This window comes from Cebus imitator, unplaced genomic scaffold (assembly GCF_001604975.1).
Source record: "Cebus imitator isolate Cc_AM_T3 unplaced genomic scaffold, Cebus_imitator-1.0 Scaffold326, whole genome shotgun sequence".
Classification (NCBI taxonomy): domain Eukaryota; kingdom Metazoa; phylum Chordata; class Mammalia; order Primates; family Cebidae; genus Cebus; species Cebus imitator.
The window spans coordinates 1,472,852-1,488,041 of NW_016107641.1; the positions used below are offsets into that span (position 1 = coordinate 1,472,852).

General features: G+C 48.5%; 1 protein-coding gene across 3 annotated transcripts in view; it reads left to right on the forward strand.

Annotated features, from left to right (window-relative positions):
- Positions 1-15,190, forward strand: part of WDFY4 (WDFY family member 4) — a 307,995-nt gene that overhangs the window by 261,732 nt on the left and 31,073 nt on the right. For all 3 annotated transcript variants that reach the window (XM_017504669.2, XM_037729965.1, XM_037729964.1), the window contains 4 exons: positions 5,399-5,441; positions 6,922-7,041; positions 9,645-9,762; positions 10,440-10,549. In XM_017504669.2, the coding sequence (XP_017360158.1) occupies positions 5,399-5,441; positions 6,922-7,041; positions 9,645-9,762; positions 10,440-10,549 (391 nt within the window). The remainder of the gene's footprint in view (positions 1-5,398; positions 5,442-6,921; positions 7,042-9,644; positions 9,763-10,439; positions 10,550-15,190) is intronic.

Genomic DNA, 15,190 nt, shown 5'->3' on the forward strand with positions numbered 1-15,190 from the left:
TTAAATAATATAAAAATCATAAAGCACATAAGCAAGAATAAAATCAATATCTAAAAGACAAAAATATACAAGATAAATACATTTTAAAATATAAGTATATAAAACCTTATGAAAATTAAAAGCACTCACAATTTTGGCAACTGGCAATAACTTTGTATTGTATAAACTTTCAGATTATTATTTTTTTTTGAGACATAGTTTCACTCTTGTCACCCATGCTGGTATGCACTGCAACCTCCACCTCCCAGGTTCAAGCAGTTCTCCTGCCTCAGCATCCTGAGTAGCTGGGGTTATAGGTGCCCACTACCATGCCTGGCTAATTTTTGTATTTTAGTAGAGACAGGGTTTTGCCATGTTGGCCAGGCTGGTCTCAAACTCCTGACCTCATGATCTGACCTCCTTGGCCTCCCAAAGTGCTGGGATTACAGGTATGAGCCACGACACTTGGCCAACTTTCAGATTTTTTAACTGTTTATAGCCTCATATTATGGCATGGTTGCACAATAACAATCTGGTCAATTTATTAATGCTCATTTTTTAATGTCATGCCGACAAATATAGGTCACTGATGAGTTTGTCAGGTAACTGGCTTTTCATGCATTAGGATGAAGATTTTTGTTTGTTTGCATTTGTTTTCTTCAGCGTCAGGGATCTGGAGCAAGGTCTGATCCCGGCAGGTGCTCTGAACAGTCACTGTGTCAGTGTTTACAGTGGCTGCTCTGCGCCGGGCCTAGCGTAGACACCAATGGTGCATTTCATATCTCCCTGGCCTGTACACCACCTCCTTGTCCCATGCCTCCATATCTTCACCTGTAAATGGAATTCGTGGTGACTTCATTGGGCCTTTGTGGAAATTAAACAATAGGCAAAAAGTCTTCATGCTTTGTAATGGGTTAAACAATTAACTGTTATTTTTGTTAGGTCTAGAACTGTATGTTGAATTTCCACGTTAGGGAAATGAAGATAGATAGGAAGTTTTAACAGAGAGGGTCAGCAAGCTGTTAGTCCAGGGGGGTATCTCTGGTTTGAAAGGGTACGTCTGTCTCTGCATGGATTTCTAATGCCCTATTGCATGGTCTGAAAAGTAGAGTCCAAGTTGACTCAGATTTGCTTCTTAGGAGAAATAAATGGGGAGAGAAGGAGTGTGTTTGGCTTCTCACCGAAGAGCTCTGCCCCTCCCACATTCTGCCCCCAGCATCTCCCCAGCTTATGCATTCCCTACCCAGGGAGTCTCCCTGGCAATAGCTAAGCAAAACTATTGTCCTGTCCTGAGAAATAGCCCACATCCATCAGCAGGCCTGGGTTTCCAGCTTGCCCAGATGAGTGAATTTTCTTCTCATTGTGACTTGTGTATGCCTAGAGCTTCTTAATTCAAGAACCAAATCCCTCAGTCACTCAATAACCCATTTTACCATGTCCTCAAAACTGTTTTTGCAAATAGGCAAAACAACATGGAGAATTTGGAGTGGCGGCAGGATTTTGAGATGTGTCTGCATTAGCTCAGGGGCCCAGGTTAACCTGCAGGCCCTCTGTAGATGTCTGCCATGTTAGGGCTACACCAGCCTCCTAGTGCCAGGTGAGCAAGAGGATGGGCAGAGACCCCAGACTCCTGCCAGGGCTGAGAGAGTGCAGCCTTTAGCCAGATGAGTCCTTCGCTGAGAACCTTTGGTCTGGGGGCTAAGCCACCATATCTGGAGGCCCAGCCACAGGACACTCTGCTAGCCCCCCAGAGAGGATGAGCTCTTGGATCATGCATTTGGCTCCCTTCTCTACTCCACTTGCTCTGGGGGCCTGGTTTTAGCGTAGGGTGGAGGTGCTGGTTGGGTGGAGCTGGCCCAAGGGAGAAGAGTCAAAGCAGAACTGTAAGGCAAGTCAAGGGCACTGACGCTGTGCAGCATGGAGCAGGGAAGGCCCTAGGGCCACATGGCAGCAGTGCTCCAGCTTCTGAAGCTTGTCTAGGGAGTAAAGGACAGAAATTTGGTTAAAAACGAAGCAGCATGGCTGGGCACGGTGGCTCATGCCTATAATCCCAGCACTTTGGGAAGCCGAGGCGGGCAGATTACCTGAGGTTGGGAGTTTGAGACCAGCCTGACTAACATGGAGAAACTGTGTCTCTATTAAAAATACAAAATTAGCTGGGTGTGGTGGGGCATGCCTCTAATCCCAGCTACTCGGGAGACTGAGGCAGGAGAATCGCTTGAACCTGGGAGGTGGAGGTTGCGGTGAGCCGAGATGGTGCCATTGCACTCCAGCCTAGGCAACAAGAGCGAAACTCTGTCTCAAAAAAAAAAAAAAAAAAAAAAAAAAAAACAAGAAGCAGCAGCATGGGTGTAAATTACCCCTCAAAATATGAAAGAACTTGAACTAGCCACGAAGTCATGATGCGGAGATAATCTTTCCATCTTTGAAGTCATCCGGCAGAGATGGATGCCTGTCCTGGGTGGGAAGGGACTGAAAGGGTAATGCGATGTCCCCTGTGTGTCCACCCATGCAAGGCCACAATGAGGCGAGGCCGGATAACTGCCAGAATCCTCGCTGGCTTCGTTTGAGTTCTTCTGCTCTTCTCTGCTCCACCCCAAGTTGCACACAAGCCCCAATCTTGTCCTGTAGCTCAGTGCAGGCCCCCAGCAAACCCCGAGGAGCTCCTCAGAATTGTGTCCACTGGGCTGACCGAGCAGGTGCCCAGGTTCCCAGGTTGCACAATTCTAAGGTCACCCAGAAGGGGACTGGCAGTGTCAAGCGGGTCTTGACCAGAAACAAGACCCACTCTGCCACCGCACTCTTCTTCCTCCCAGAGTGGAAAAGAGTCTCCCCTGCTCCTGAACCATGTCAACATCACCAGGACCATGCCTGTTGAGTATCTCCGTGCCCACACCAATGCCAGCCTTTCCCAGACCCCTGGTCACACTCGCTCTCCCATGCTCCTGTGTGATGGGTGTGGCCAGTGTGTTGCAAGGATGAGATGGCACATTAGAGGGGCTTGCTGTCTCGCCCAGGGACCCCCATTTAAGTGGTGAAGGTAGAATTTGGATCCAGGTGTCCCTGACTTCACAGACAGAGCTCTTTCTTAGGCCACCTCCCATAGATTTCAGGAGCACATTAGAAAGCCAATAACCATTTGCAACATTTTGTTTAATCTAAAGCCTACATGATAATGATGGATGATGGGTGATGCCGTTTATTAACTCTTAAAGCAATACATTCAACTAATCACCAGATACCAGCAAAATTCACATAGATCATTTTGAGAGTTCTGTAATCACCTTCAGATTAATATGATTTTAAAACAATATTTTAAAAATAGAACTCACGTTTGGTTAGGTGTCCTGGCACTGCTGGTAATGGTGTCTTTCTCTGATGGTATCAGAAATGATGGAACTTCCTTGGAGTTCATAGCTGATGAAATGAGGAGTGGGATGGTGAAATGCCTTTCTCTTCTGTACACCATTCCACCTGATTGTAACATCACGAATGACTACAAGCAAAATTCTAGAACCATGTCTGAAAGAGAGGGGATCAGAGGCCAAATCTCATTTCCTGGACCCTAACAGGCACATTTAGCTCCCCCGTTTTTACTCTTCTGTCCTTATTCCCCTATCAACTTCTAAAACAGAGTAGCAAGATCAGCAGGCTGTGGCAATGCCAACTCCACATGCTCATTGCTCTAAAGGGCTCAGCACAGGTCCTTTTAAAGACCACAACCTTCACTGTTTCCAGCCTGGGCTCTGCCCTTGCCTACAGCCTTAAGAGCAGCCTGCCCTTCAGAACTGGGTGGATGGCAGAATCACAGACAAAACAGGAAAACCAAATCTTCACTTGACGCTTTGCAAGCTAAAGCAGTACATTGGAGTATGTTTTGCCTCTGCTTATTGTTGGGTGTTGCTTGCCTGGATACATGGCCCAGATGGATGACTTCTCTATTAGGGATGAAGAGGTAAATCCCAGCCTAGGGGTTGCTTTCTGCTTACGGAAAATCTACCAAGTAAGGAATTGAATGCAGAGGGATAGAGAGCCCGGGACAGAAGATGTGACGGTAGGGCTACGATGGGAAAATGAAGAGGCGCTGTCCCCACAGGACACACGGACAGCCAGGCCTTGTCCAGACTGAGCTCGGCAGGGTCCTGACACAGACCATGCAGGTGGAGCAGAGCGTACGTGGGGACCGGGTCTGTGGGCGCCTGAACAGGACTATGGCAGAGAGGATGCATGGAGCGAGGAAATAAGATTTGGCTTTGTATAGTGAAGTATCTTGAGCAAAGACCCGGTCTTGGGTATAGAGGAGAGTCTCATGGGGAAGGGGAAGAAACAACTGGAAAAGGACCCAAGGGGCACCTTGGAGCTGGGCTCTGCAATCCCTGCTAAGTAGAAGAGACATTTCAGGTGGAGAGGGAGGGCTCCTCCCCACACCCTTTCCAATATTGCATTTTGCTACCCGTTTTCCTACTAGGGCAGTCCACAATGGGACTTCATTCGTTTGATACGTAAGGCTTTAATTTTAGCCTTACACATTAGTACGGCCTTTTGAAGGAAACATTTGGCCATAGGCAGCAAAATGGAAAATGCTCATACTTTTTAACCCAGTAGCACCACAGCTAGAAACCTCTCATGGATACACTCACAAAAGTATCCCAGAGGCATGTGCCAAAATGTGCCCCTGGAAAAGTCAGTTGTGAGAACAAAGCCTGTCACTGGGGCAATGAATCAGTTAGGGTCCAGCTGTGCGACCCTGCCCGGCAGCTGCAGAGATGGTTTCGAAAGTGCAGTGTGAGCCGGTGTCCAGGGCTGCGGCAGCACAAGGGAGCCTGCGTGGAGACCCTGGCGTACCATGTGATCCCATGTATGATTGAAGTTTTTAAAAAAAACCTATCTAGGCATATAGGCAGGCATATGGGTACAACATTTCTTCTGGAACACACACTAGAACTGGTGACTGTGGACACTTCTTGAGTAGGAGAGGCAGTTGGGAGACTCTTATGTCATATTTCATGGTCCTCCATGTTGTTTGCATTTTATCCACATGGCAAAAGAGGCAGGGGCAAAGAGGTCAGGGCAGGGGCAAAGAAGGTCAAGATGCGGCAGGGGAATGCTGCATGGGTTGTGAGGGAGGCCCCCAAGCCTGAGGCTGCATGTCCCCTGGGACTTCTTGAGGCAGCAGCTTGTTCTGGCATCACAGAGCAGGGACAGTGACTGCAAGAACCTGACCGTCAGAGGTCAGGGTGGGGCTGGAAGAGCTGGACGGCAGTCTCCCTGTGCTGCCGCTGAGAGTTGCTGTGGGATTTGGGAAGTCTGCAGCTTTCCCGAACACCCTGGCCCCATGAAGCCCAGGCAAACGACACCTCTCCCCTTCTCTTGTTCGCCTTGGTATATTTGGTCACCACCATGGTTTTCTGTCCCACAGGAGATACCCCGGCTCTGACAGGACCATGCTGCAGAAGTGGCAGGTACAATGGCTCCTCCAGAGGGAGGGAAGGCAAGCCAGAGAATGGCCCAGGCCCCAGCGACCCAGAGGAAGTGTGTGGATCAACCAAGAAGGGATATTCTTTTTCTTGTTTTTATTTATTTATTTATTTATTGAGACGAAGTTTCGCTCTTGTCACCCAGGCTGGAGTGCAATGGTGCAATCTCGGCTCACTGCAACCTCTGCCTTCTGGGTTCAAGTGATTCTCCTGACTCAACCTCCCAAGTAGCTGGGATTACGGGTGCCTGCCACCAGGCCCAGCAGATGTTTATATTTTTAGTAGAGACGGGGTTTCACCATGTTGGTCAGGCTGGTCTCTAACTCTTGACCTCAGGCACTCCACCTGCCTCAGACACTCAAAGTGCTGGGATTATGGGCGTGAGCCACCACACCTGGTGGGGATCTTATTTATTTACCAAAATTTCGCAGACATTTCCCTGACCAGATCTCAGTGATGGAGGACGAGTCTTACACTTTGGAGTCAGAGCTGGGGAATGTGCATATATGTGTGTGTGTGTGTGTGTGTGTGTGTGTGTGTGCACGTGTGCATGCACACCTGTACACTGTGGATGCCTCCGAGTGGGTACACACACCCTGTTTGTGAAGATACACATGTATACAGCCACATGGGGGGCAGGGCAAGGGTGTCACTTCTTGTTCCTGGAATACACATGTGGCTCCCAGCCTGGACAAGCTGACATTCAGCCCAGGGTTCTCAGAGAAAGGAATAGACCCCAAGAGAGGCAGTTGTAGAGATTGGGGGATGAGAAAGTAGATTTCAGTCACCCAGGTCCAAAATCCTCTCCTAAGGAGCAGGCTGAGGAAAGGAGAGCCCCTAAGCATATAGGGGCTGTCAGAGATGACAGCTATATTGCATTGCTCACTCATTTGGCGGCCTTGGTGGATTTTATTCCCCGTACAGGCCCTGTCTCCATTTGTGACTGTTCCTCTGGAGGCAGAGGGCCCCTAAGAGTGAGCATCACCCCAACAGGCAAGGGCAGAGAACGGGCACTCTCAAAGTCCCAGAGGAAGCCAGACCATCGAGCCCGGGAGTGAGGGCCTCTGTCTCTGGGACTGCCATGGCCCCTCTGCTTATTTTCTTACCTTTAATAGGTCAGCAATCAGTTCACCCACAGCATATGTGCTATGATTTTAGTGAACTTCTGAGTATTGCATCCAACAGTTAACACAAAAAAATCTTTTATCCTTGATGTTGGATGCTGAACTGCATTGGGTCATTTTCCTGGCTGACTCTGCTTCCCAGATACACTTGCCTCTGTTCGTGGGTGGGTCCTGAGTTGGCGCCAGCTCATGCATGAGATGTGTAGGAAGTGACCGAACGGCCGGAGGCCTGTCCTCACCCACAGAGCCAGGGCCTGCTGCTGAGGCCTAAGGGTGAAACCCCTGGTTTTGGGGGAGCATCAAACGTGTTTGGTTTTTCCTCTTTCTGTCTCTTTTGATAGAAAAGGGACATCAGCAATTTTGAGTATCTCATGTACCTCAACACTGTGGCTGGGAGAACCTGCAGTGACTACATGCAGTACCCCGTGTTCCCCTGGGTCCTTGCAGACTACACCTCAGAGGTAAGGTCCTCCTGTAGAACCCACAGCTGCCTTCAGACTTTTAGACCCCTATAACAGAGACCCTCAGTCAGCATGCAGAGCCTCTGCTAGGAGTTTCCATCTCGTGAACCTGGGTACCCGAGCCTAATGGCTGCTGAAGCTCAGATCTCTTTTTTTTTTTTTTTTTTTTTTTTTTTTTTTTTTTTGAGATGGAGTCTCACTCTGTCACCCAGGCTGGAATGCAGTGGCACCATCTCTGCTCACTGCAACATTCCCCTCCCCGGTTTAAGCGATTCTCCTGCCTCAGCCCCCTGAGTAGCTGGGATTACAGGCATGCACCACCAAGCCCAGCTAAATTTTTTTGTATTTTAGCAGAGATGGGTTTTCACCACATTGTCCAGGCTGGTCTCAACACTTGACCTTAAATGATCTTCCTACCTTGGCCTCCCAAAGTTCTGGGATTACAGGCATGAGCCACCGTACCTGGCCTCAGATCTCTTAACCCCGTGTTGGCCTTTGGTGTTTGGCTGCTCAGGTTCCTGTCCTGGCTCTACCTGCAGAATGATCAACACCACTAGCATAATTGCTAACATGAGCCCCAGGGGGCTTCCTGGCTTACTCTTCACAGTGAAGGCACCTGACGCCATCTACCAAGATGGTGCCAAGGGTCAGTTCTTATGGGGAGAGGCAGTTACAAGTGAGGTGGGCTGTGGAATTTGTTCCTAAAATCAATGTGTGCAGGGAGTGGGGCTGGGGAGGAAAGGAGAGAGAGACACACACAGAGATACAGACACACAGAAAGAACAAGCCACTCTCCCTGTAGCTTAAGTCCAGCAACAGAGATGTTGGCGTCTGGGCCTCCTCTGAGATCTGGATTGACATGTGTACTGACAGGGGAGGCTGATGGCAAGATGGCAAGAACAGACCCTTCGTCTCTTTTAGCCTCTACCCCTGGGCCCCAGCAGGCAGGGAACAAAGGGGGAGAAAAACTCCACGGCAGGACCAGGATGATGTCTGTGCTCCTGTGGGGACAGCCAAGCTGTGGAGCAGTGGCCCGGCCACCTGGGCCCTGGCCATCCAGAGAGGTGCTGGGCCGTGTGTAAAGCACACAAGGTGGCTGGGCCACTTTTCAGATGAGCCTGGCCAGTCCTGCCTAGGGCTGCTTGGATGGCAGACCCTCAGGATTTGGGAGAGGGAGACTCATTCCTTTGTGACCTCCCATCCCGTCTTAAGACATTTAATGCAGGGAAACTAGCACTGGCTACTGCATAGTGCACTAATGGTCCATCAGAGACCGAGGCACTTCAGACACAAAACCTACTCACATGTTGCAAAGGGTGGTTCGAAGGTCTTTTTGTTTAGGTCATACTGGGTATTTAAAATCTTGATTATTTATCAACACTTAAAAATTAGGGGATTTCTCCTTTAAAAAAATCTGGATTTCCAATATCTTTTGGAAAACCATGAGACCTGGCAACTAGGCATTTTCCTGAGCTGGCGAGGTTGCTGAAGCTGAATGTGGGTCTCAGTGTGTCCCCTCCAGCACTCACTGGGATCTTAAGAGGGGCCGTCTCACCCTTGCACCTGCTTCCCCCTGGCTTGTGCAGGCATTTGAGATAGTGACACTTGGGCCCCCACTGGACCTTTGAGGATTCACTGCTAGTGGAAAGAAACAGTTATGAGCCTGGCACAGTGGCTCACACCTGTAATCCCAGCACTTTGGGAGGCCGAAGCAGCAGGATTGCTTGAGCCCAGGAGTTCGAGACCAACCTGAGCAACATAGTGAGACCCTGTCTCTGTCAAAAATACAAAAATTTACCAGGCATAATGGCTCACACCTGTAGTCCCAGCTACTTGGGAGGCTGAAGTGGGAGGATCACTTGAGCTCAGGAGGTCGAGGCTACAGTGAGCCAGGATCATTCCACTACATGCCAGCCTGGGCGACAGAGTGAGACCTTATCTCAGAAAAAAGAAAACAGAGAGATACACAGGTACCTCCTCCTATAAAGAAATGCAAACCCCAGAAAATCTTGGCTCCCCTGTTAACACACAGAACATTAAAAGAAAAAGTCTCCCAGAGAACCTGGCCCTGCAACTCGTCCAATTTCCTCTGCAGTGTATTCCAAGGGAGGGAAGGGGCGGTCACAGCATGCTTTCACTGCCCAGAAAGGAGTGGGCCTCCAGGAAAAATGAGCAAGTTCCTCTCATTTCCTCCCCAAACAGATGACTTCTAACTTTCTATAAAATCAGTTTGATTCTAAGCAAGGACCCTGAACTACTGGAGTAAATTATGCAGTTTAGAAGCCAAGTGCCTCATAGACAACAGGAATTCTTTTAAAGTGTCTTTTCAGTAACTGGTGGCCATGTTCTGATTTGGGTCAACTTGGAACAGGTTGAGTGTGAACTCAGTCTTCTCCTCCTCTTATTTTTCATCTCTCCTTTTTTAAGTCTTTGTGGATCACTGGCTCTGGGGCCATAAAACCCTAGCCTGCCAGCTAACCACCAGAGAGGGGTCAGACCAAATGACAGTAAACCAATAAAGAGAACCATAAAACTCAAGAGTGTGGCTCCCAGGGCACAAGTGGGTCGGGGGAGTTAACTCCAGCCGCACATCTGCCTTCTAGACATTGAACTTGGCGAATCCCAAGACTTTCCGAGATCTTTCAAAGCCCATGGGGGCTCAGACCAAGGAAAGGAAGCTGAAATTTATCCAGAGGTATAAAGAAGTTGAGAAAACTGAAGGTGAGTATTCAGCTTGACTCTTTGTGCAGTGTTATTCACCTGGATGCTCTGAAATGATCGTTGATAAGAGTTAAGGTGGTCACCTAGCCTACAAGTGATTACATTTGCATAGAGGACTCTAACCTGGCTGTAGGAAGCACCTGGGGAGCTTCTAGAAAATACTGATGTCCAGGTCTCACCTCTAGAAATTTGGATTTAAATAAGTCTGTGGTGTGGCACAGCCCAGGGGATTCTAACATGCAGCCTGCCTGGAGATGTATGATGTTAAGAGGCAGTGACTCCATACCTAGGGGCAGGCAATGGCAGAAGGAACTAACGTTCATTCAGCACTTTCTTTCTGCCAGGGCCAGGCCAACCTGCGTTGGTATAAGCAGTGGTCCATTCCAGAGAGAAGGAAAATGAAACTCAGAGAGTTTAAACCACTTGCTCATGATCACTGCATTTGTGACTCTAGTTCTCAAACTTTGTCCGTCTGCGCGTCACCTTTAGACATTTTGCCACATTCATGTGCCACCTGTGTTCGTAGGACTTAAATCTTTTTCTTTAGGTCTGTTCACTTCCTAAACTTCAATGAATGTATTTTTTAAATGCCATTTATGAACATAGCGTAGCACACTATCTGCCACACGTGAGCACAGCTAGGGAAGCAGACCTCAAGCATGTGTTTTTTGTTGCAGGAGACATGACTGTCCAGTGCCACTACTACACTCACTACTCCTCAGCCATCATCGTTGCCTCCTACCTGGTCCGGATGCCACCCTTCACCCAGGCCTTCTGCGCTCTGCAGGTGAGCTCTCACCACTCTGCACCCACATGCACATGCACACACAGACACACACACACAGAGCTGTATCACACAGACCAAGACCTGGGCTTGAACAAGATGGAACACCTCTGCTAAAAACTCAGTCATTAGCCAATAATTCCGAGTTGTCGCTGGCTCCAGGATTCTGGTCCCCCAGCCAAGGCAGGCTGTTTTTCCTCAGTTACACCTGCACTTCTGCCCAACAAAGTCTTGCAAAATGATTCTAAAAATTAAGAAATGAGACATGAAACAATATTTGATATAAGTAAGATTTAGTGGAAAAAAAACCAGGAAGTTTGAAGACTAGACAGGCAGGTGGTCAAGGATTAGAAAAATAAATGCAAGAAGGAACAATGAAAAGAATATGACTCAAGACATCGGAATGCATAAATCTATACCAAGTATAAACTGAAAGGCTTCGAAGAACAAAACTAACTTACCTACCCATACACCAACAGACCATTATACCAGATTAGGGTTGCCAGGTTTTAAACAAAAATACAGGATGCCTAGTTGAACTTGAACTCCCAATAAACTATGAATTATTGGTTGTTTAAATGAAATTTAAATTTATCTGGGCCCCCTGTACTGTACGTGGCCAGTCTGGTGTCCGAGTGTTGTGGGGGGGTGGGGATGGTGTCAAAGGCGTGTGGGATTTCTGGGACAGGGTCTTTCATGGGCAGTGCTGTGAAGATGCTGAGAAGCTCCTTTCCCCTCTTCCCCTCACAAACCCAACACTGGGATTCCGCTTCCAAGGAACCCCTTATCCCAGGGGCACAGCTTTTGAATGGGGAGAATCCTCAGATAGGCCAGCTGGCTCAGCTAACTCTAAAATAAAGATAGCACAGGGCCTGAGTGTATGGGCTGCCCAGATCCAGACCCTGCAATGGTCCACTGGGGAGAAAGGCATAAGCTGGGGTGGGCAACAGGCCACTGAACACACAGACTTGCTCTGACACCTAAGCCTCATCTCAGAAAAGCCTGGGTGTCCTAAGAACTGTGCATTGGGTCTGACCTTACCAGCCAGGTCACTGTGGTCACTCAGAAGACCTTGACCCTGAGAGACCAAAGGCCACCCTGCGTCAGCACTAAAGCTGACTCTGAGCCCTGGGGCAGGAATGGGTAGGCAAGGTCAGGTTACTTTCTCTAAATAAGGAACAAATGCCCTCCTGTCTTGTTTCTTGGCACAGCCTTCTCTCCCCTTAACGGCATAACTCGTCTAGACATTGTATAACCTCCTCTCCCTGGAAATTCACTCAAAAATAATAAGTGTGCTTTCTCTGAGCCTTTCTCAGGCAACAAGCATTTCAAGTAAGTTTTGTTTGGAGAACAAATGGTCCCAGAGCTGCACCCCATGCCAGGAATCCCATCCAGATGTTGCTCATTAATCCACAAGAAATGATGTTCACCGTTGATGATGATAGTGATGGATTCCACCACTGGTTTCTATCCAGGGAATTTAAGTGTTCAAATGTTCAGGATACTTTCAGAGTTTCCCCTTGCCCCTTCAGGAGGCTGCATTAAACCCAGAACACCAGCTCTACCTGTTTCTAAGGATCTTTTCACATCGGGAGGAGACAGAGTGAAATAGAAACAGCCTTGGCTGCGAGATTTACATCACAGCTCTGCCATTTAATAAATACAAAATCTTCTGCAAGTTATTTTACCTCTGGAAATGAGGGTTAATTATGCACATCTCACTGGGCTCTAGGCAGTTGAGAAGATTAAATGAGAAAATGTGGAGAGAGCCCCCAGCTCAGGGCTTGACGCTACCTAGGTGATCAATCACTGTTAGTTCCCTTCTTCCCTCTGCAATCAGCCAGATCTAATCTGAGTAGGTCTGAACTTGTCCAGGCTGGTCCGCTCTGGTTTAAGCTAATATAAGGCAGTCTGCAGTGCATCAAAGTATTCCAACTTAGCATGAGCCAGGCCTAACAGGTGTGCTGTGAACCAATGAGGATGTCTGGGCTATGGCCACTTTGCAATCACTGGTTTAAGCTTATTTTAGCCATTTTGGTCCATTGGTGACCAGGTAAACTCGTTTGAGTTGATCTACACCAGTGTGAGAGGGTCAGAACCAATTGCCCATGCTTTTAAGTGACACAAATGCAGTCATCTTAGCTTGAGCCCTTTTGAATCCCCTGTTGAAGCCCCTGATGTGACTGAATTTTGGGGCTCAGATTTGTCTTGGGTAGATTGGCCCATCCAAGTTGGAATCATCCGGGCTCTCTCCACTTGCTTCTGAATTGGGTCTCACTTTCCAACTTTTAAATTACTCTTCTGGTGGGTCACGCCTGGTCTGAGCCTTTGAACCAGCAAAAGAACCAGCCACCTTTCATTTTTTACTTAGGAAAAAAGAATTTTAGCTCTTGAGGTAATGAATATAAAAGCTACATAGGCTACCTCTGTTGGGGGACATACCAGGCTCCTCTTTGAGAGGGCCAGAATCTCGGCACACGTCCTTAGGAATTTTCTGGCATCTTCCTGAAGTCAGGCTCTTCCCTCCATCTCACCCCACCTCCCAGGGGGAGGCCCATCTCTTCTCCAGAGACCTTTGCTTCACCCTTGAGGTAACTGGAAAGGAGCCTCCCATAGTCTCAGCAGCCCAAGGCACTGCCTCCAGCCTGGGGTGGTTGGAGAAGTGGGGAAGAGCAAGAGACATGGGGAGGCTGCGGAACCCAGGCACGGAAGCCAGAGCCGGTGGACGTGTGAGAGTCAGCACGGGAAAGTGCATGTGTCTCCATTCCGCTTTGAGCAAATGCTACCACCCGCCTACTACCACAGATAAGCCAGAGTGGAGGCATATGTGGTGAGCCTGGGGCTCACGTCCCGGCATCCCCAGCTGCTGCATCTGACTTTACACAGATCACTTTCTCTCTCTGGGGTCCAGTCTCCTTGTTGTTGAGATAAAGGAGGTGGGTGGGAGGATCGCCTCGGAAGGCCCTTCCGTAACAGCTCTATCCTCTGTTTGCTCACTAAGCACCTACTATGCACCTGGATGGTGCTAAGTACCTTACAACTGTTATTTAAAACACTTTATACTTATTTATTGCGGTAAAATATGCATAACATGAATTTTGCCCTTTTAACCATTTTTAAGCGTGGTGGCATTAGGTGCATACACACTGCTGTGCAGCCGTCCCTGCCATCTGTCTCCGTCACTTTTTCATCCTCCCAAACTCAATCTCTGTACCTGTGAAACAATAACTCTCCAATCACCCCTCCCCACAGCACCCCGCAACCACTGTTCTACTTTCTGTCTCTATGAATGACTACTCTAAGCCTCTTATAAGTGGAATTATGCAACGTTTGTCCTTTTATGACTGGCTTCTTGCATATAGCATAATGTCCTCGAGGCCCATCCATTGTTGCCGCATGTGTCAGTTTCCTAAGGCTGAATCCTGCACCCCGTATGTGTAGACCACATGTTGTTTATCATTTGTCCATGGCTGGGGTGCTTCCTCCTGATGCTGATGGTGAAGGGGGCTGCTGTGAATACTGCTGTGCCTCATTGGACCCTCACAAGCTTGTGAGAAGCTGCTGTGATTAATCTCAGGATACTGAGTCTCTGGGAGGTCATGTCCCTCAAGAAATGACAATGGAGATGAGGTGGGTTCCAGCCCTGGAGCCACCGAGCCTAAAACACTCACGGTAAATAAAAACAAGGTGGGGTCTACAGAGGTTGTCCAGAAGGGACACAGTGCTCAGAGGAAAGGGACACATGCCGTTTTCAAGGCCACATTTTCAGTAGAGCAGTGGGGAGTCCCTCGTGCAGCATCACACACAGGCACACATGCATGCAGTGTGATACGTAGGCAGTCACCCGGCGCTGCAACAGGAATGCAGTGTGCCGGCTGCCTGTGTGTGCGGCATGGCCCCTGGCGCCCCCAGTGCAGAGTGACAGAGAGCACAACAGCTCTGTCGTGGAGCACCTTTGCTGTCACGTACTGTATGCCTGTGTGGTCTGCTGGCTTGTGGGGAGGCGGGCATGGCGTTCTCTGGGCACTGTGGCCCGTTCACCCTGCACCGTACAAAGACTGGACAACACGGACATCTCCTACAGCAGTGCGGTACATTCTGAGCCCTGGGTATAAGAAGTGTTTTATTGCTTTCATGTTTAAATGTTCTTAAGTTTGTGCTGGTCTTAGAATTGATTCACACTTATATCCTTGATGCGCTTGTTTTTGTTTTTCTGTCTCAAGTCTGTTATTACAATGATAGATTTTTACAATCCAGAAAATATGGTATATGTATATGCTGTGTGATCTGAGCAGGTGGCACATGCAGGCAATGTGACCAGGCATGGGTCAGCTGTGTGCTCTGTTTTCCCCACTTTCTTGGAGGTGTGTGAATGGCTGACTGCTAGGGCAGAGGGCTTGTCTCCCCCAATAGCAGCCCAGGATGCTGTAGTTCCTTTGTTCATTTGTTTTTGAGACAGGGTCTTGCTCTGTCACCCAGGCTAGAGTACAGTAGCATAATCATAGTTCAGAGCAGCCTGGAACTCCAAGGCTTGAGCAATTTTCCTGCTTCGGCCTTCTGAGTAGCTAGGACTATAGAGGTGCACTACCATTATTGGCTAAAAAAAAAAAAAAAAGCCACACACATTTTGTAAAGATGGCGTCT